This window comes from Calidris pugnax, unplaced genomic scaffold, assembly GCF_001431845.1.
Source record: "Calidris pugnax isolate Ruff unplaced genomic scaffold, ASM143184v1 scaffold224, whole genome shotgun sequence".
Lineage (NCBI taxonomy): Eukaryota > Metazoa > Chordata > Aves > Charadriiformes > Scolopacidae > Calidris > Calidris pugnax.
In genome coordinates, this window is record NW_015090952.1 from 450,155 (window position 1) to 473,095 (window position 22,941).

The window sequence follows — 22,941 nt, forward strand, 5'->3', positions numbered from 1 at the left end:
GCAGGATTTTTGCTGTGTGGCTTGGAGATGAGGCAGGTATCTGGAGTGGGGCTCCTCCTGGGGCTGATGGCTCTCCCAGCGGCGCTGGGACAGAGAAACTCGGGAAGCCCTATAAATAGCAACCAGACCCAAAGCTTTGCCATCGTCTCCTTCAAATGGGAACACGTCAAGGAGCCTTATATCATTACACTCTGGATACTTGTGGCCAGCTTGGCCAAAATCGGTGAGTTCGGAGTTACATATTAATACATGTCCTCTCCCTTTCCCTTCCCCCTTCCCCTTCTCCCACCCGGCGTCAATGAAGAAAGCTTATCGTGAGTCCACTGACCCGTTTTCAGGGGTTTTTACTGTACTCTGTCCTGATTTCATAACACCTCCCTACACGGGGCTTTGCAGGGTGATGTTCTCCTGCCCCGCTGGGTTACCCAGTTCATTTTCAGCGCCTGGGACTGTGACTTTGGCATCTTGATTCTTTGCTCCTTGAAACCTTGCGTTACTGTTGCTCCCGGGAAAAAAAAAAAAACACTACTTTTTTTTTTTTTTACAGAAGTGAAAAGGGAAATCAGGCTTTATTGCTTATATAATGCCCATTCCAGTTTATGATATGCTAATGTCCTGATTTTGAGTAGTTGCTGTATGAGCTAGCCCCACCAGAAATAAACCCTGTCAACTACACCTATGACCTTAGCATTCTCTGCTTCGCAGTGCGTTGGTGAATGTTTATAGAGAAAGGGAATATGTATTATCAGACCATCTGATGCAGCTGGAAGAGTACAAGCTTTAGAGCACATGGAATTTTTTTTCAGGACATTGGAATCAATGAAAAGCGAGGACTAAGTCTATCTTCAGTGTAGTTTAAGTGAACTTGCACGAATGCTCTAGCTCTTGCATTCTGAACTTTGCGACTTTGTCAAAAAGCAATTTTATATAAATAACGGTGTTTGAATAGAAGAGCCACTGGTTTTTTTTTTTTTTAGAAGGTATTTTATTTGCTTACGTACAGGTGATATTGTAAAGCAGTGATACGTGCATCTTGTGTTTTATTTGCTTAACCATAGATATATAACTAAATATCTGAATCGCTATTGGACTAAACCTTGAAAATAGTTTGTGTTCAGATGGTTGCTGCATTACCTAGATTACATAGAAATACAGTTTTGTTTTAATTGACTTTTGGTGGTGGATTATATCAAGTAGAAAGCTGGGGAAACAAGATACAGGAAAAAACAGTGACAGGGTTGAGTCCCCATAAAATTGTGCTAATACACAGGTTGCTTATTTGAACCTTCTTTTTGAGATAGTCTTCCAAATAAGTATTTGCCCTTTGTGTTATTAAGCTTTTGCTATTTTGTACATGTGCCACGCTCGTACAGAGTAGTATTAGTGCTGCACAGTCATATCAGTGCTGTGTCAGAAAACCAATGAAGTTAACAGGACAATTAGGTTGTCTTATCTTTAGATTGCAATGGCCTGGAATAAGATAAGTCATTTTACTATGGAATCCTCAGTATAAATTCTTGATAAAGCACTAATTGTTGTTGGAGTTTGGGACCTGAATGTTACAGGTTCTGTTTTTAAATTCTTTGCACTTCTTTCACAGCTGCACAGAGCATGTCACTTGTCAGTAGATGGTATCTATCATCAACTCATCATTTTTCTTCCCCCAAACTCTCAAGCTTTGTTCTTTTCTCTCTTCACATCTGTAATTGCCACCATATACAACTCTGGACATTGTCTCTGAAGAAGCAATGGACAACTGCTGCATTCCACTGAGAGCCACTGAGAGCTCCTGCTTTCCCTACCAGTCATAAATAAAATACAGACAAGCAGAAGTGTACAATCACTGTTCAACAGTTTATTAATGAAAAAAGCATGAAGGTGTTCATGTAAGTCAATGAGAAAGGGAACTGGAAAAAAAAAAACCAACCAAAAAAACCAGCTTGTCATCCTTCCATCTGCCTTGGTGTGTCAAGGGTTCTGGAAAGTAGGCCAGAAATCTGTCAGAAGGTTTTGAATGGCAAAAATGTTATGGGAGATCAAAGAAGTATTGTATATTCAAAAAGCAGATATAAAAGAACTGAGGAAGAAAATACAGAACATCTGCCCTTGCATCTCTTGCTCTACTCCCTGAAGGAGGGCAAAGGTAGGGGAGTCAAAATGCTGGTTTTGCTGTGGGTTTTTTCAGCAGGGGAGGAGCTGCTCTTATACGTGTAAGCTCACTTCTCCATGGTTACAGAGGTTATTTTACTGGTGGATGATCAGCAATTGGGTTAGCAATTGAGAATTCAATTCCAATTGGGAATTGCAATTGGTAGCTGGTGATGAAAAGTGTATGGGAATACTTTGCCGCCTTTTGCATTAGAATAACCTTAGGCTTTTGTGTTTTTTTTTTTTTTGACTTTGTTTGGTTTGTTGGTTTTTTTGTTGTGGTTTTGTGTTTTTTTTAAAAAAGTTTCAGTTTGTGATGTTATATGGCTTGAGGAAACGTGTATTTAATAGGAGATTCTTGTAGATTTTCTGGGACGATGTTCATGTTGTGTACATTCAGAATATAAATTGGTGCTGACAAAGTGTTCTGCAACATGGATTACTGTATGTGAAATCTGATAAGCATCCCTAATACATGAAGCAGTGCCTAGTCTTTTGGGCTTTGTCAGGAGGAGGCTGGTATTTTATTTTTTTGTGTGTGTGAAGAATACTTATATCTCTTTGAAGGCTAAGTATTGCTGCAAGAGAAACTGTGGAAGAGTCTTCTTACAGTTAGCTTTCATTCACTATAGGAAATAAATTTTGTCTGGTATGAAACTTCTGATGCATCTCAGTGTACAGTTTTACATACTATAATGGATTTGATTTGATCCTCTTCATTTGAAATGTTGCAACTCTTCATTCTAAAGTACACAGTATTCCACTTTGGCTAATGATCTTTATTTCCTCTTTTGATAGGCTCTCTTATCACTACAAACAAGTATCCTTATGGGATAAGGCCAATAAACTACTTACATTTGTAAAGCTAAGGCAGAAAAATGCCTTATCTACATGAAGAAGGTACATGAGGTGGACTTCAGGTGCCCACTTCCTGGTACCTCAGTTCTCCAGATGAAACAAGCAATACCAATGAAAAAAAAACCCAAACGTGTGTATATATAGTTACAGACTAGGGTGTTTCCTGCAGAAACTACGTTGATAAAGGATGTAACATTTTTAATCAGCATACTTGCACAGTATAGTTCTAATTTAAGACTAAAAACACATGCACACTGACCAGCCTTGCACATGCTTTCTAGGTTTGTTTCGTCATGTGCTCTCCTTCTTTGTGTTATGTTTTTAATACACTACATCTTGACAATAACCTTTTAATAAACAGACATGTAGAAGATAACAAACAGTGGCAGGAAGTCTGCTACTGAAAAAGCCAGAAGTAGGAGGGAAATCAGAAGACAACTTTGGAAACAAGTAGAAGGAAAGGAATAATCAGCTCAGGAGCTAAAAACGGGCAAGAAAGAAATAGTTTGATATCATATACAAGTTTTTGAGGATATTTCTGATATTTTGTCTATTGAAAAAAAAGTATGCTTTTTACTTGGAGGATATTCACTGCATGCTTCTATACTTGTTCAAAATCCTAGGAGAGAGAGATATATATTGTATGTTTATATTTCAGTTGGCTGTTGGTGGACTTGTAAAATTCTTGCTAGTGGTTTGAATCGTTTTCTGTACTGGAACTTTTTCAGAATGATAGTTAATGGCTTGTCCCAAAGTAAAAGTGAAAAAAAACCCCACCCCAGATCCTACAAAGCAATCTTTCTGTCTGTTTAGCCCCCTGAACGTGTTCGATGTGGAGCAGATAAACAACTGTAAGAAGTGGTGGGAGAGTGAGTGGCTATGAACAGGAATGAGGAAGGGTACATTGCCTTTTCATTATCTGCGACTCAAACCTCTTGCCAACTGTTTTTCTTGGTATAGTTTATGCTGAGCCTAAGAATGTCACAAAAGCCTTTTTTTTTTTTTTAATGTCTGTGTAGTTGCACACAAATTCTAAAGGCTTTTATATTAGAAATTTAAAAGTGGGAGTGAAATTTGAATCCAGGGCAGTTGGTAAATCCGTCTTCAGCAATGCCACAATGCTCTGGAGGAGGGGGAAGAAGTGATTCAATAACAAGGAACAAACACTTAGGAGAAGGCTGGCCTAGTGATATCTCAAAAAGATACTGTGTCAGATGGTCTTGTTGAGTCCATCAGCTCTTGAGACCCCAGGAGGACCTGAGCTGTAAATCACACTCTATCTCTAAGCTCACATAGATATGGATTCCTACAAATGCTCTAGTTTCTGCCTGCCCAGGCCCCCTTCATATTGTCTCAAACTACTCTGAGAAAGGAACTGTTCAGAGTATTTTGTTAACACAAACAATTGCTGTGGAGAATTTTAAGCATGTTAGGGATGGGCTAGGGAAGGAACTGTGAAATGCAGGTCTAACAACCCATCCAATTTAGACTCCTGGGGCAATATTTTCCTTGAAGAAATCAATACCCCTCCCTCCAAAGCAAACTGTCAAAACAAAAGCCCATTTGACTCCCAGGTTTTTCCTCCTGGCATTTTAGCACTAGTGAAAAGTGTCAACTACCTAGGGAAAGTGATTTAGTGTATTGTTTTAATAAAAGCAGAAAATGTGGGAATAGCTCTTCTGTTGGCAATTCTTCAGTAAATGACATCTTAAGGAGGGAATGTTGAAGGATGTTTAGCAGAACTTTATTGGGAGTATTTAACTGAAAATGGAGTCAGAGACTCAAACGGTGAGGATACTATCAGACCCTGCAAAGCTTAAACTACCAGCCTTGTCATGATTGTAGTGCTTTTTAAAAGCTGTTCTCATTAGCAAGTGATAATATGAAAAAGGACTTTGCATTCTGACTAGAAAGTCTGGACTTGGCTACCTTCTCCCATATCCCGAACAAGACAATGAGGAAATAAATATATCTTTTACTTCTATTGTGAACTCAGTAGAAGCTGCAACAGGTTGGCAGAGTTATGAGAGAGGCATATGCATTTCCTCACTGGGTATAGCCTTTCATTATCTATCTTGAAAACAGTTACATAGAAATGTTACAAATTTGTGCTGACAACTGTGTTATATAGCTGGGGTGTCTTCATTTCATTAAGAATCTGTATTTCCTCTTGCAAAGTGCTTTTTCGAATCCCTGTGAGCTGGGAATGATAAGGACTGTAAAAATCTCTGCCTTCTAAGGAATTACCTTTTGTATACAACATTTTAGGCTGCCAATAAGAACATTTTCAACATAGAATAATAGCTTAGCGTTTCCAGTCCTAGGAATAACTGTGTAAGCCATGTCTTTGTTAAATTTATGGGCTGTAAATGGATGCCTATTCCACATTTTATTTCCATTTTACTCTTGTACCTTGCTCATCCTTTTCCTGTCCTTCCTGCCTCTCTGAAACACACATCTCTTCCCCCCCCTCCCCATCCCCCCTCCAAGTCTTGCAAGTCTCAAGTCTTAATTATTTAGAGTAGGGAAGAAGATACCAGGACAGAGTAATTCGACAAGATTCAGATTACATCCCTTGACGAATAGCAAATGTACAATGGCAAGTTGTGTGAATTACATAAGAAAACAATGGCATTTTGAGAATGGCCCTGAATTGAATACAGTTCAGGCATGCATACCTAAGAAAGGATCTCTGCCATCAATTACTTTCAGGCACCTGTGCGCAAAGTGCTCAGCGTTCTCTGCAGAACAATGGAATCCTTTTAATACTGTACTCTTAGGATTGTTGAAACCATTGATTTACTGTCCTCGGAGCGAAAGCCACTTGTTAGTAAGAGTGATCTACAAACCCCCCGAAGTGACTGTAATTCTCTCATGTGGTAAATGCAGCCGACCACAGGCCCGCAAGGAGTAAGTGCAAGCAGCAAACCTCTCCAGGTGTAGACAGGTTGTTCAAGTGAAAGCCCTTGTGAGGTCCCCTTTGTTTTAGGGGAGCTTTGTGTGTCAGAGATGCTTAGCAGGAAAGCTGCTATCGGAAATCCCGAATTATTACTCCAACTTATTTTCTTACTGTTGTTTTGACTCATACCACCAAAAATGGCTGTCAAAAGTCAGTTTCATCACCAATTTGCTTAAAGAATTTTTTTTTAAATTCAGATACAGGACTTCTTTCCCTCTCTATTCACCACCCTTTAATTGCTCTGAAGTAATAGGGTAATGGATTACTTAGTTCTTCTGTACCTTCTGTATTGCTTGTTATATTCCGAAGTGTTGAGTCCAAAGTCGTAGGAGAATATTTCTTATCTGAATATTCTTTTTGCTCTTTCAGGAAATTCTCTGATTTTTCTTGTCTCTCTGCAGTAGTGCAATTAAACTAAGGTCCCAAAGAACTAGGGCCTTTAATTATTCTTCAACTTGCTAATAAGTGGCACCCATTTAAAACTGCTGACCATTAAAACAGTCTTGTTAAACTGCAGAGCATGGCTGATTGCCTGTGTTGTAATATTTTGATTCCTTTTGTAGAACAGCTTACAGAATATTGATCCCTGTGAAAGGAGTGACTTGATACCCAATTGACTGACTGTAAAGTCATAAATACTGAAACTACAGGCTGACAAGGAAGTGTCGACTGAGACGGAATGCAAGACCTCAAGTGGAAACACTTTTAATTAAGGCACAAATATTTAATGTTTATTCATGAAAGAAGAAAACTGGAAGATATTCTGTAAGGCCTATGCAAAAGTGGGGCTTTTAAGTAGATGGATCTGGAGATCTTTCTCCTTCCAATAACTGAAACCAGAAGTCATTCTGGATTCACTATTATGTACCTACGTGAGGAGTTCTGCTTTTATCTATGGAAAGAAAGAAACGCCTCAGCCTTTTGTCAGCCCCAAAAGTTAAAATTCAGATACCAAGAAAGAAAATCTCCAAGTAGATTGTATACTGATTTCCAAAAACATTTGGTGACAGTTCTCTCTGTTTTAACTACAGTTTTTTAAAGAGCGGAAAGTGGAAGCTTTATGGATTCATTCACTTCCAAAAATTGGGCTTTGAGGAAAATATTAAATATTCAGAAACATGTAAAGGTCTTGAGCTAGTAAGATTTCATAATGAAAATATCCCAGGTGCAAACAGGTTGTAAACTGATGGAGGGACCTGTCTAAACACAAAACTGACTTTATGGTAACTATTTTGTCATAGTTAAAACATTCTAACTCCTTTATTAAAATGAATACTGTTAAATCGATTTGATGGTATAATAGTATTCCAGGCACTAGGTGACATAGGTTGATATAAGATGGCTTTATGTCAATGTAAGTACAGCATTACTAACAGTTGTACCAGAGATATAGTCATGTGATCATACATAAATTAAATATAGTTATTACAATCCTCCTACTCCAGTGGAATAGCAGTACTGATAAATATCTGATGGAGCGTTTCAGCTCTTGACAGCTTGGACATATACTTAACAAATTCATTTAATAGATGTTATTTGGTGGTTTAAGTGGTTACAATATTCATTCCAGAGTGAATGAAACAGTGTTTGAATGCTTGCTCTTCTGTTCCCATGCGTAACCTAGAGTTTAAAACGCTATAGGACTTGGTTTGAATTAAGTTGCAAAATTTTCCTCTGAAATAGCTCCCATCCTCAGCTATTCCATCCTACTTAGTTCTAGGGATGACTTTGGGACAGTAGTGAACTGGGGAAAAGTGATCTTTCAAATCTGGTCAGTCAGTGATAAGTGACTGTGTTTAAGGCTTAAGTCAGCTCCTGTGGTGTACCTAGCTGATGGCTAGGGAGAAAGAATGCAAGAACACACACATCATCTCCTGTAACACAGGCATAAGTTTGATATTTTGCTGGACACTGTGTCTCCTATAGAATTCACAGTGTCATAGAATCACAGAATGGTTGAAGTTAGAAGTGACCTCTGGAGGTTATCTGGTCCAACATGCCAGCTCGGGGAGGGCCACCTAGAGCCCAGGACCATGCCTAGACAGCTTTTGAATATCCCCAAGGATGGGGACTCCACAACACTTCTATGCAACCTGTGCCAATGCTCGGCCACCTTCACAGTGAAAAAGTGTTTCCTGATGTTCAGAGGGAACCTCCTGTGTTTCAGTTTACGACCATTGCCTCTGGTCCCGTCACTGGGCACCACTGAAAAGAGCTTGTTTCTGTCCTCTTTGCACCCTCCCATCAGATATTTTTACTTATTGATGAGATTCCCTCCAGAGCCTTCTATTCTCCAGGTTAAGCAGTCCCAGATCTCATATGTGAGACGCTCTAGTCCCTTAATCATCTTCCTGGCCTTTCTCTTGACTCTGTCCATGTCTCTGTGGTATGAAGGAGCCCAGAACTGGATGCAATACTCCAGGTCTGACCTCACCAGTGCTGAATAGAGGGGAAGGAGCACCTCCTGCAGCCTTTTTGACAATACTTTGCGTGATGCAGCCCAGGATACCAGTAGCCTTCTTTGCTGCAAGGGCACCATCATTAGCTCCTGTTCAACTTGCTGTCTACTGGGACCCCCAGTCCTTTTCTGCCAAGCTGCTTCCCAGCTGGGTGTCTACTGGGACTCCCAGGTTGTTTTCTGCCAAGCTGCTTCCCAGCTGGGTGGCCTGCAACAAGGTGTTCCTTGCCAGGTGCAGGAGTTTGCACTTCTCCTTGCTGAACTTCCCAAGGTTCCTGTCAGCCCATTTCTCCAGCCTGCAAGGTGTTCCTTGCCATGTGCAGGACTGCTTCTTGCTGAACTTCCCAAGTTTCCTGACAGCCCATTTCTCCAGCCTGCTGAGTTTCCTAGGGATGGCAGCATGACCCTCTGGTCTATCAGCCACTTCTCCCAACTTTGTGTCTTTAGAAAACCTCTGGCCTACACCACTAATCACCAGCCTCCAATTAGACTTTGCACCCTTGATCACCACCCTCAGAGCCTGGCCATTCAGCCAGTTCTCAATCCACCTTTCTGTCTGCTCATCCAGACCTTACGGCAACAGCTTGAGGGTCTATGAGGGTCTTCTGGGAGACAGCGTCAAAGGTCTTACTGAAGGCCCTGTAGACACTAGCCACTGCTCTTCTCTCATCTACCAAGCCATTTAATCATGTAAGTTTACCATGTGGGTCAAGCATGACTTCCTCTTCATGAAGCCATGCTGACTGCTCCTGAAGAGTTTATTGTCCTTCATGAGCCTGGAAATGGTTTCTAGAATTAGTTGTTCTGTCAGTTGGTCCTGCAGATCCTGGTCTTTGCATCAATAGTGTTTGTACATGGATGTAACTTTATCCATGTCTTACTTGGTCAAAGAAAGCAACACTTCTGCATGCTGTTTTGATTAACTGGAGCAAAATTGCATACTAATATACAGAGGAGAGCTGGTGGCCATGATGGTCGTCCCATCATCAATTAAAGAAAGGAATGACAAGGTACTAGTGTAAAGTTCAGCTCTCCTCTAACCTAGGTGCTTTCCAATCAGAATGGTTTCAATTTTCTGATCCAAATGGCTTTCACTTTTATGTTTCCCACTCTTATGCCTTCTGTTAGCTGATACAGTATGAATTCCGTCTCTTATTTTAAACAAACATTCTCCAGGATGAGCTGATATTCTAATGAAATGTATTACTTGTTGGGAATGTGCAGTGAGATCTATTAACTGGTAGTACCAAGCTCAAGCAGTACCTACCTGATTCAGCAAGAAGATGTGTAAACCTGGAGGTGGCGGTTGCAGTGTTCCCTGCTTTGTGCAGAACAGGATGACAGATCTGCTTCCTACAAATCTCTCTTCTGCCCACAATTGTATGTGAGAAAACACACTTCTGTAGTCATCCTCCATACTAGGTAAGTATTACTTCTGGGTCTTCCACTTACCTGAATTTCAGTATTGGTATTTTGGAATCCTATTTCAGTTTCTGCAATTCTAGTGGAGATTTTCTCAAGAAGGCTGCCTCTGTTCCCCCCCAAAAAAGAACCCCAAAAACTAAACCAAAAAGGTAAAAATCCAACCCAACCAACCAAAGAAACTCAGGTAAAACTATGTGGGTGGATAGTCCGTCATTTGTTCCCCCCCAAAAAAAGAACCCCAAAAACAAAACCAAAAAGGTAAAAATCCAACCCAAAGAAACTCGGGTAAAACTATGTGGGTGGATAGTCCGTCATGAGAGTCCTTTCCTACAGGAAGAACCAGGAAATTTCCAAGTCCACGGTAGCTATGGCCGTGGTGGTCTCCTATTGCTTCCTTATGTGGTATTCATTTGTCTCCTATCTTCATTTCACTTCACAAAATCTGTGCAGGCTTGGTCTCTGGATAGAAGGTCATTTTGACTGTTGAACTGATATTTTGTCAAGGTGCATTACTGGACTGTAGATGAAGACATTTTGAGCCCGCTTATCTGTTTAGATTAGTTGCCATGGGTAATCACTAGTGGAAGATAGCATATGCTTTTTTTAAGTAGAAATATTGCATAAATACTGTGTTTATTCTCATGTTTCTGTGATACTTGCTACCATAGGTGCAATGTGGAAAAGCAATCATAGATATTTTTATAAGGAAACAATGAATTTAAGTTGCATGCATAATCTCTCTAGTGTAACAAGCTAAGTAAGTCTACATTTTAAAAAAAATAGTTTTGTGTTGATCAGTGCACTGATCAATAATGAAAAAAAAAGTAGGATAGAAAGAACTATGAGAGAAAGTGCAGGATGGAAGCTATGAGAGTGCTGTTATGCGTGTTGCACAAAAATGATGTCATTAGGCTGTGAGAGAAAAAGCAGAAAGTATGCACATATTTACATTCGGTGTCTAATAAAGGAATGTATTAATTCATTTTTTTATTTTCTTAATTTCTATTATTATCATAAAGAAGATAAATATTTGACTATCGTCAGAGGTTTTCTGTTAACATATCTTCTATTCATTGAAAGGATGTTGTCATAAACTACTGCCTGGCAGATTCTATCAATATGTCCATTAGTCATAATCTCTTACCATGACTTAGCAATGTAAGATTTTTGAGACTTTGGTCTAGAGAGCTTCAAGACGATAGCTTTCTCTCCTGGGAGACTCATCCAGTGACTCTGCATGTCTTCCTGTGGAGTACACTCTATTTTAGAGAAGGTAATGGTTTTGAGGTGTGAAAAGAACATGCATAGTTTTAGGCTTAGTTTTTTCCCCACTAAGGAGGCATTTCCTAGACAAGATCAGCATCACTGTGTTCTCTTCAGTGTTATGCTAAGTATTCCTTCAAAGCAGGGAGCCACCTTTCTGTTTGCTCCCCATAATCCTAAAAACCTTCATTTTTTCTGGGTTTTTTAGAGATGGATTATATATCTGCCAGTTGCTGCATTGTTACTGATCTGTACGTGATTACACCTAACAGGTTTAAAAAAACCACTATGATGCAGCTATCCAAAGTTGCAGAGTTTGAAGTGCTTTTTTATGTTGGTTTATACCTTTTAATTTTTTTCTTTTTACTTCTGTGTTCCACAGTCTCTCATGTAGCAAAGTCTTATCATTCAAAACAAGAACAAAACATAGGTTGTAAAAAAAGGAAGGTGGTGGGTCATTCAGGCCAGTTACCTGAGTGCTTGTATAGCATCCATAACAGAGCCTGAGACGTGTATTCCTTGGTGGTAAAAACTGACATTGCTTATGCAGTAAAAGTGTCTGGAAAGAGAAGACTAGTCTTGTTACTTTTTCTTGATAATATTTAGAAAATAAGGAATGCACTCTTCCAAAATTTTTATTAGGAATAAAGAACGTAGCAAGTTCAGAAATGACATTTCCTTTTTTTTTCCTTCACAGTGTGATAGATGTGGCATTGGAGTCAGTGAAAGAGAAATGCTTTGCAATTTACCTTCCGTGTCCCTGTCCCCCCCTCAACTTAATTCAGTAAATTTTCAGCCATTCTCCGATCTGAGGATGAGGTTATTACGCTTCATATGAGTCTAAAAAAAGGCCTGCCACACATATCATGGAGTTAAGGGGAGCAGCAATTCATTAGTACATAATACATTAATCTTACTTGCAACCTGATGTTCCCTAGCATTTCACTAACCAAAAATACATCTTGTTTTCATGTCTTGAATACTTGTACTGAAGAAAATGGTAATTAAGTGAAAAGCTAAGCTTTTTGCTTTGAGAAAAACCATTCTTTTTAAGTTCTCGAAACAGCATCTTAGTTCTTCAGTCTTTCCTAGGAAACACAACATAGTTTGACTTTTCTAAAAAACATAGGTTTCAAGGCATGTTTGTTGGAATAATGCTGTTTGGTGTTTGAAAGTATGAGGATGTAAAATCAGCAGGAGGAAGTATGAAGTTTCCTTCTGTTTATTGTGATTTAGAAGTAAAGATTAAATCCAGTCCAAGATAAACCTGCCACTGTAGTAGAAACTCAGCTTGTGTATGGGTATTGGAACTCCTGTGTCAGGAAAGACCTACCCAAAAGTAAGGATGAATGGCCTGTAGCTATATTTTCCTCTTACTGCCTGGTGTAGCACATGTTCTCTGTCACATAATGGAGGATCCCAAAGTGTTGAAAGTCAGCATCTGGTCGATATGCCCTCATCTAATGAATGTTTTATGATTATAGTCAAGTGAAGTAGTACTGCAGCCAGCAGAAGTGTTCATGCTGTAATGTCTAAAACACAGCATCTGAGGTGAAGAACCTCATACTTTGAGAACTGTTTGTCAATTAAGAATATAATGGATTTACAGACAAATCAAGCAGATTCAGTTGCTGACAAACTAAACATTCATAACTGAAATGAAAATAGTAAAATATATCCTGTATATCACATGGTTACTTTGATGCTAGTGAACATTGCAGGAAGTGGAGAATCCAGAGATTTAAGGAAAATTCAGCTGAAACTTGGCTTTTGTCTTGACATTTTTTCATCTGTTGTTTTCCTCCCTATCAGGACTAGCAGTATATTCAGGTACAGGATTTCAAGAGATTAATGGAAAAAAGCAATACTAACAAAAAATTATGAAGTTTGGGTGTTAGCACTTTTTGTTTTGGAACAAAAGCAGGACTTACCTACCTGCATTTTTTAATCTATAGTTGGTATAAACCAGTGTGAGTTCAGCTAGGTGTTTCTGTCGGGTTGATGCTTTTCCACTCCAGCATTTATTTTTTTTTTTCTAGACCCTATCCTGGCATTTACATTTGTATGAAGATGCTACATTAATCCTTTTAGAGTTAAGGCCACATATATAGGGTTTTTTTCAGTTACAAGCTTTCTCTCACTTAACTTTTGTTTTCACTCTCATTTACCTCCATTTACTGGACATGAGGAGGCAAGGTGTGCTCACAGCCCAGAAAGCCAACTTTACTGGACATGAGGAGGCAATGTGTGCTCACAGCCCACATGGGCTGCATCACAAGAAGTGTGGCCAGCAGGTCGAGGGAGGTGATTCCACCCCTCTCTTCCACTCTGGTGGGACTCCTCCTGGAGTAGTGTGTCCAGCTCTGGGGCCCTCAACTCAGGTAGGACATAGACCTGTTGGAGCAGGTCAAGAGGAGGGCCGTGAAGGTGATCAGAGGGCTGGAGCACCTCTCCTGTAAGGAAGGGCTGAGAGAGTTGGGTGTAGTCAGGCTGGAGAAGAGAAGGCTCTGGACAGAAAATATTGCGGCCTTTTGTCCTGGGTTGAGAGACACAGGACTAATTTTTTCTTCTATTGCTGGGGAAAATTGCACTTTTAGAAGACTCTAGTGTCTGAATGGGCTGAGAGAGTTGGGTGTAGTCAGGCTGGAGAAGAGAAAGCTCTGGGCAGAAAATATTGTGTTTTTTTGTCCTGGGTTGAGAGACACAGGACTAAATTTTCTTCTATTGCTGGGGAAAATTGCACTTCTAGAAGACTCTAGTGTCTGAATTTGTGAAAATACTTACTTTATATCCAGCCAGGCTCTGTGGGATTCAAGGCCTTAGTGTTTTTGAGCCTTGCCAGGTGCAGGGACAAGGAGGAGCAAGGCCTGGGCATTTGACCCAGGCTGGCCAACAGGATTATTTCATACCATGAACATCACATTCAATATAAATTAGAAAAGTTTGCTGCATAGCTCTCTCTCCCTTGATGGTGGCGGGTCCAGACAACTTCTTGCCCCCGTGCCGGAGCCCTGAGGCCTTCCCTTCCTCCTGAAGCCATTGCGCTGGCAGCGTCCGCCATTTTCTGTCCCTGCTGGGAGTGCACGGCTTCCTGTTGAGAGAATGGGCTGAGTATAATTCCTGTATTTTATATCAATATCGGGATTAATACTGGTTCTTTAGTATTATTGTTAATTATTTAGTCTTAGTCTATTAAATCTATTTATATTTCAACCCTTGTGTTTCCTTATGTTCCCTGATTCCCCTTTCTGGGTGAGGAGGGGTCATCGGGTGACAGAATAATCGTCTAAACAACAATAGATTGTCATGGGTTTTCTCAAACCATAACACCTTTTAATACTTAAAAAAATACTTAAAATACTTAAATTAATACTTAAATACTTATAAGAAAGATGGGGACAGACTTTTTAATAGGGCCTGTAGCAATAGGACAAGGGGTAATGGTTTTAAACTAAAAGAGCATAGATTTAGACTAGACATAAGGAAGAAATTTTTTATGATGAGGGTGGTGAAATACTGGCACAGGTTGCCCAGAGAGGTGGTAGATGCCTGGTCCCTGGCAACATTCAAGGTCGGGTTGGATGGGTCTCTGAGGAACCTGATCTAGTTGAACATATCCCTGCTTATCGCAGGAGGGTTGGACCAGGTGACTTCTAAAGGTCCGTTCCAACCTGTTCTATGATTCTTCTGGACTTTAACTCATATATATGTGGCAGTAGGGCACAAAAAGAGGCTGTGCATATACTAGCTGTAGCATTTGATTCATACTAAATTCTTACTGCTGTCTAAAAATGAATTTTTGCACAGATCTTTTTAGGAAAGCATGTGAAATCTTTATCCCATGTCAGAAGGGATCTGACTATATAAAGGACATTTTCCTGTATAAAGCAAAGAATTCTATGTTGATACGACTTTGTACTGTGTATCATGCTTAGTCTGTGTGTGACATTGTGGGATGTTGTTTTCTAGTTAGGAAGAGTTTTGTGTCTGGTGTCTACCCTCCTTTTTTCTTGAAACAACCAGTCATCTTCAGTAACTAAAAGGTCTGAGTTGTGAGCTACTTCAAATACAGCTTTAGTCAGTTGGTTTCTTCCCCTTCCTTTTCCTTTCTTCACTGTGGAAAATCAGTTTAAACTAATCTCCTTTGAACTTCCTCTTGCATGCTAACCTTTCTCATTTTCCTTGTGTAGGCACTTCAAAATACAAAGGCATAACTTAAAAAACATCTGTCTCATCATGTTCCCACCCCATTTTGAACATGTTGCGGTATAAGGACATTACTTAAACCACTGTTCTTCCTGCTGTTATCATTGTGTACTTCATCTCTCAAATGAGATAATGAAGGTATGAGAGTTAACGTATTACTTAATCAGAAAAGCTTTAAGGACAAAAATCAAAAGCCAAGTTAAAGCCCATTGAATGACAGCAGTATCTCAGACACATTCGCAAGAAAAAATTAGGATGGTAAAAATTAAGCTTCACTTGGCTCTTTTTAATTCTGTGGAAAAATAAACCATGTACCTGAATTTCTGAGCAAAACTAATTCCTTTGTGGGCAGGAATGAGTCCATTCAGTAAGGAAGTATGTAATGTCTTATCCTCTCTATTGCTTAAGCCAGAAACTCCCAGACTTGATTGGTGAAAATGGTGCTTTCTTAACCTTTTGTGGAACAAATAGACCGAGTAGTGCGCAAGTATTGTAACACGACAATCCTTGCCTGTTTCTTTCCTACGTATCACCTTGCTCAGCTCCTTACCCTGTTCTTCCTAACTAACACTACTGATACTAAAAGAGCCATTCTGTCATTAACTAGAACTCCAGAAAGGGAATTGTGTATGGAGAAACAGGTGAGTGACAAGTGATTTCAGCAGCACTCGTATAGAGAAAAGCTTCTACTTGCTACTCTATTTCCTGAAAAACCTTTGGAATCCCAAATCCTTCACTGAGGAGCTTCCACAGCCCTGTAAAAACCTTAGGAAAAGACTCTATCTGTTGTCATTCTGGACACTTCTTGGCAATAGGGAATGTTTATCTTAGAAGTGTTTCTAACTTTTCAGTGAAAAATAATCTCATCTAGAAAATCTGAGATTATCAAATTCCTAGAAAATGTAAACAACATACTTGAATTTCTGAAATTACATACAAGAGTTGTAATCCATCATGAAACTCTTCTCTTATCGAGCTGCTGGAGCCTTTCCTCCAACAAAACACTGGCAAAATTTAAAGCCTTGCAGGGTGCACAGTAATATTTGCTTTCAGGGGAAACTAGTGAGGTGGGTTTTCTTAATTTCTCTCAAATGAGATTTGTTTTCAGTTTTAAGCAAGAGTTACTTGACACTTGTGATTTGGGGTTGGTTTTGCGTCTGTGGTCATCACTGCTAAATCTGAATACTCTAATGCTTATTTTATTTACTGCTGTAATCAGGAATACTTCCACTGTAATTCCATGCTAGTCCGGTTGTACTAATTAAAATCCTACCAGGGTGGAATGTAGGGGGCAGGAAGCAAGGCAGTCTACCAAGGCTTGAAAAAAGGGCTTTCCTACCCCATGACTTGGAGCAGACTTCATAACCATTTGCCCTAGCCCTTAGGCTTTAATTATGTCCCTTGTGCCCCTTCTAAGAGGCACTGTGCCCTGTAAGAAGCAGTACTGCAGAAGAACAGGATGTCCCTATCGTAGAAGGCAACTTTCAGAGTTTCAACCTACTATTGGGATTCATTTTATTATTTCCTCTTCATCTTCTTTTTCTTCTTTGACCTGAATCAAGGAGAAGAACTGGTTCGGTTTTTGTTCAGGCTTTGGTAATTTTTTTTATGCAATTTATCATGACTCCCAAACAACTGTTGCCATATATTACTAGTAATCAATTTCTTTGCAGTTCTTAAGCTGTATGAGCAAAAGCCAAAACATTCCCAAGGGAGAGCTTTGTTTTGATTCATTTATCATACTAAAGTGAAGGTCAAAAGGAAAAAAAATTCTATAATTCAGTGTGAAATGAGTTAACTTGGCATTTCTTTATTTAACTCGGCTCTCCCCATGTTACTGGAAAATAGTTTGATATTTTAAAAATAAAAAATTGCTTTCACTATCTGTCAATAAATTTCAGTGAATTTTTGAAGATAATTTTAAAGCTGGACCAGTTGTAGTGCATACCATTAATAGAAAGTAAATTCTACCTTGTTTTCATGCCTCCAAATTTTAATTTAGCTTGTAAAAAAAGCTGGATTTTTAGACGTCAGGCAATCATTTTAGTCAAAACTACCTTAGTGATGAGAAAATCATTGCTAATTCTACTTATACTGATTGCTGAGCCTTTAACGTTGAATTAGAAGAGGTTATGACCAAAACCATACTATTGTTTTTCTTTTGTATACAGAGTAGCTCTAATATGAAATACCTTCTCTATATTTACATTCAGTATGGCTTATCAAGTACTTACAGCATCCTAAATGCAAAAAACTCATAATAACCCTTAACTGAGTTCAATCTGTGAGGAATATTAATTTGAACAAGAAGACTGTTTTTCCATTTCTAATACTTTTGCATAGGAAATGAGTCAGTTTTATGATACTTTTGCTGTCCTGTTTTATATCCTCTACTATACTTCAAGGAGTTTCTAATGTGTACTTTGCTCTCATTTTGAAACATTATTTTTGACTGTTCCCATTTTTCTTTCAGTGCCGTTCAGTTCCATAAGGCCCAAATGCCACCACACTTGCAGTGCAGTGGGACTGCTCCTTCAAAAAAGAGCTATTTGGCATAATTATGATAAACTGTACCTGACTCTTTAAACTTCATTATGTTCTAAGTGCTTATAGAGGTAATAGTTGCTTACTCACACACTTCTTTAAATTTGACTTGGGGCTATCTTGTTATGTTATGACCTATCAGCTGGGAACCTTGACCTGTATGTTGGTTGCATTTTTAATTGCTAACATATTTTGTTAATTGTTCACCTACAAGGAACAGCGACCTAAAATCTCCTGTTTAATGAGCTCATTACAATGCTGTACGCTTTGTGAATGGTGATCATTACATATGTGACAAATAAAGAAAGCTTTCTTGAGCTGGATAAAACCAAACTCAAACCAGTTGATCTAAATGAGTTAAATATGAAGGACTTTCTGCCTTGCTTAGGAAAAATATGTCCAAGATTAAGTATGATATTTTATTTTTGTTTTTTTTTTAAATATCTTTATATTTTTGCTAGATTTGGTAGAAGCATAAGGTACTAATTAATAATCTAAGATTTAGCTAGGTAATACTGTTTAGAAGAAATTAGTAGAAGCTTTTTCCTTAAGAGTTTTGTACCGCTTGTATATAAACAATTCAAAATAGCAAAACAAATTCGTAAGACTTGCAGAATACTGTTGTTGCAAGGTCCACGGAATAGAATCTAAAGGACTATAAAATACGTTATCAGTCTCCAGACCAGAAAAAAAATCCCAGAGTGAACTTTGTTGATAAAGATTAGAAAAGTAAATAAAAGAAATAATGATCAGCTTCAGCCATGTTGAGTCTGCTCAAACACTTCCTGGACAGACTAGAAAAGCAGTTCCCTAACGCTTTGAATCCTTGCTTCAACCGAACTGCTCTGAAAACACAATCGAAGACTACTTTTTTTTTTCCCTTGGTTTAGTCCTAAATTCATCTATTAATAAGACAAGAGGTAGAACAGTTACCGTGTGGGTAAGGAAAGGACCAAATAAAGTGTGAAACTATAAGAAAGTTATTTGTGGAATTCACTAGAGTTTAATTTTTTTGGACTGGTCTTATGCAGGGGTTTGTTTGTTTTATTTGTCTGTTTTAAATTCCCACTGCAAAAAGAGGTGAGGTATATTACTGAAGATTTCTGACGACACATTTCCCTAGGAATACATGTCAGTATTCGTATAAATCTGGCTATTGTACTAGAAAAAAAATGTATAATCTTGAGGACTAGGGGAAGGGACGAAATAGAGCAACACCAAGGGCGGTTTCACTCAGGGAGCAATGACAAGAATTTCTATGTGAGGCTGCAAATGAGAAGGAGAAGAGAGGTTCACAGCTGTGTGAAGTGAGCTCAGGAGGAGTGTAAGTCACCAATGTGATAATGAAACCAAGGTTGTAGCTGAACTATAGATTGTGATAGGAAATTATTAATGCTGTTGGACCTGCTTCTGCTGTGACTCATGCAGAATGCAGTCTATATTTCTGACGTCTGAGTCCACAAAGGTGAACCCAGGTTGAAATGGAGAGTGCTGAAGTGAAGGCTGAAAATAAGTGGCTTAGTTTTGCAAACCAAAGACAAGCAACAAAAAGAGAGTATGTTTCTCTCTGTGCTTACATAATAGGAAACGAAGAGTTTAACATTAGGGAAAAAGAACTATTTGAGAAAATTGGTATCATATCACTGAAGGAAAGTGGATATAAACCAGTTCAGGGTAGAAATCAGAATGAAATCTCCAACTATGTGATGAGGGCTGCTGGTGTGCCTTCACATAGGCTTCGCTGCAGCAAAAATCCTCTGAAATGAGGATCATTAAATGTTGTGGTGTGATAGGGGAGGTCTAGCTACACAACCAAATAGCTCTTCAATTTCTTATGGTCCTAATTAAAATTCCTAGATCCTCTGTGCAGGCTACATAAGCAACTGTAATTAGTTGGAAGGTATGCCTATGGCTATGCAGTCAAGAAATGCTCTGTTTGGTAATGTGGCAAGGGTAGAAAACTTACGTAATGAAGTCATGAAGGAGATCTTATAAAAGAGATCCAGCACAACTGAGGTCAGTGCACAGGGAGGCAAAACTGGCACGATGTGAAAATAATAAGAGTTACGAGGATGGAGAAGAAAACAAAAGACATATGAGTATAAAAAATAAAGAATAGGAAGTGCAGGAAACTTATTAGAAAACTAGTAGGTGGGCAGGACTGTTGAAAAGTAAAGGGAGCCATAACAAAAGATAAGAGAAATATAAATACGGGAAATTTTGTTACACAGGAAATTGGATCAAAAACCTTCTCTTAGTAGAAGAGTGGAGTAAGTAGAAGGTGGACTTATCAGAAGACCATGCTCTTGAACAAATAGAGGAAATAGATAGCAATTAACATCAAATACTTAAGGACAAGTAGCAAAATCTCTGGAGAAATTTGCGATTACAGCTGTAGAAGTGTAAAATAAGTTTCCCATCAAACAGAAGACAGGGTGACTGAAGAGTGGAAGAGAGCCACCCTTCCTTAAAGAAAAAAAAAAAAAGAGGAAAAAAAAGTAAAACGAGAAACACTAAGAGTCATTATTGTTAAGTAATTTTCTAAACAATTGCAACAGTGAAATTTCCTAAGGAGTTTGTAGTGTTTAAGAAACATTCACTATTAGTCTGGCGTAGGTGATGTGCAGAATGAAACCAAACATATATTGCCCTCAGTATCAGGAGGGAGCAGCAGATAAAGATCAGTGTCTGTATGAGAATGTTAGTAAACCAAGAGTTAGAAGTAATTTTAAAACAGTGATTGTCAGTTTCTTTTTCATTGTTGGGGAGATCAGGGTATCTGGATCTCCTCTGTATACAGCTTAATGAGGAAAAAAAATTGTCTAACACTAAGAACCAAAAGTAACCTTTTAAAGGAGTTTGCAGATTTAAAAAAAGCAGGGAAAAAAGGATGGAAAAATACATGGTTCTCTCTACCCCCCAGCATCTACCCCCAATTCCTACACCATGAATGCTGCAATCTCTGCCCAGAGGCTTGCATAGGCCATATGCATTTCTCCAGCACTGCTGCTGCTTTCCTGGTACAGCAGATTTAGCTGGTTAGTCCGAGCTGTGATCCACTGACTGGCCACAACTAATGTGTGGAGATATGGAGTAAGAGAGTGGCCAGGGATGCTTTCCTTTTAGGGATGGTGGAAGCAAAAGGATCCCTTCTTGAAAATGTATGCTCCATATTGTTTTAGACAATGTGGCCGTTCCCTAGTCAGGTAGATCAACATAATCAGCATTTCCAGAGGCTTTTTGGAACTGCATTACTGCCCAACTACACTCAATTAGTTTAGTTCACAAACTGGTATTTCATTATACGTTCAGCTATAATACAGGCACGGTACAGCAGATTTTTTAATGTGTGCTATTGGAATATATTTCAGATTTATGCTTTTTTATTTTTTTTAAAGTAATAACATATGTCTCTAGAAGACACAACTGACAAAAAAACCCAAACCTGCAGAAAGGGTAAAAATAAACAGTTTTTAAACAGAATTCCCCCTCTAAAATGCTAAGGAGAACATGAATAGGTGGATAATGTAAGAAACAAAAATTTCATACTTGCCAGTCAGAGTCCAACTGCAGGAGGATGTTTAGAAGAAAGATTTTTCCATTTGGGCAGATTATCCTTTTGTGGAATTTATTTATGCCTTCTCTTAAGTAGCTTCTATGTTATGCCATTACAGGAACCTGATTATATACTGCCTTGGAGATACTATTATTTGCATCTCTGTAAAGTAAACGTTAAGAATTCTGTAGCATTTTGCAGCATTTTGCTCTCACTTTGGTCAATGGCAAGGGTTCTCACCAGTTACAGAGAATCAAGGTTTGGATCTCAAATTAAAAGCACTCATGGCTTGATTTATTACAGTAACTTCATCTTTATAAATGAAATTAAAAAGTCAAGACTGAAAAATAGACTAATAGCATATTATCAGTGCATATTCAACCTACAAGCAAAAATGCATATGGTAGACCCCACACCTGTGACAGGCATTTGTAGGAGGAGCTGAGAAATGTTTGCAAATTCATATCTATGTTTTCATGGGAGCTATGGAAATAAGTATGAAAAAAGAGGTTGAAGGTCTTTTAATAAATCTAAATTATTTTGTAATTCCTTGAATTTTATCCAAAGATACATGGAAAAGAAACTTCAGCAGAGAATTATTAGCTTTATTATAAGTCAGCTCTTGATATTTCTGATGACACGTTGCATACTGTGAATGTGCAGTAGGTTTTGTGATTTACTGGGACAGTGATATTATCTGAAAAAAATAATTCAGTGTTTCCGGGGCTTGATTTTGTGCTAACAAAGTTAAACGAAATTAACAAAGCTAAAGTCACTTGAGATGGCGTTGACCATATAAATCCTGAAATTTAATAGTGTATTAAACAGGTAGTTTCAGATTTCTATCTTCGCAGCATTGTATTTTCAGAAGGTGGAAAATATATCTTGAATTGTTCATTTCAGCTGGAAACAATGCATAAAGTTATAGAACTAAGTCATTGAAATGTTTTTCTTGATAAGCAAAAAACAGGTGTGGTTGGACATAATTTCCCATAATATGGGAAAAGCCCACTTCAGAAAACTGTTTTTTTGTATGTCTACATATATTAAGTGACTTGAGCATGAATTGTACATTATTTTGTTTATATTATTCTTGCTATTTATCCAGTCCTTTCTTTCGCCATTTCCTTTATTGAATGAGAAAAAAGTTATTCTGCTGAATCACTTCTTGCAAAGGTGTCTCAGATGGCCTTAGAAAGTAACAGTCCACTAAATGGTGTAAATTCCACTGCAGGATTTAATCTAAGTTACTGTGTTTTTAAAAGATGATTAAAAAAACCCCACCTTCTAAAAGTATATTTCGGTTTTTGAGCCATAACATCATAGATTCCTAATTTGTTTTGTCTTTCTCATCAGATATGTTTAAAGTCACAGGCCCTTTTCTTGGATCTCAAAGGAAGTGTCAGAAAAAAAAAATCACAGGAAGTTTATACTATGTAATTGTTTCTTAACTTTGTAGAAATCTTCTCACTCAGTGATGCTCAGCTTGAATTTAAACACAGTTTACTCACCGGTCAGTCCGAC

At 38.5% G+C, this 22,941-nt stretch overlaps 1 protein-coding gene across 2 annotated transcripts in view; it reads left to right on the plus strand.

Moving 5' to 3' along the window:
* The window catches only part of SLC9A3 (solute carrier family 9, subfamily A (NHE3, cation proton antiporter 3), member 3), a 67,464-nt gene that overhangs the window by 6,458 nt on the left and 38,065 nt on the right, over positions 1–22,941 (plus strand). The window contains exon 1 of one of the 2 annotated variants that reach the window (XM_014951985.1): positions 28–223. The exons of the other annotated variant lie outside the window; for it this stretch is intronic. Within the exon in view, the coding sequence (XP_014807471.1) occupies positions 28–223 (196 nt within the window). Of the gene's footprint in view, positions 1–27; positions 224–22,941 lie in introns of those variants that run through there. 2 annotated transcript variants of the gene reach the window in all.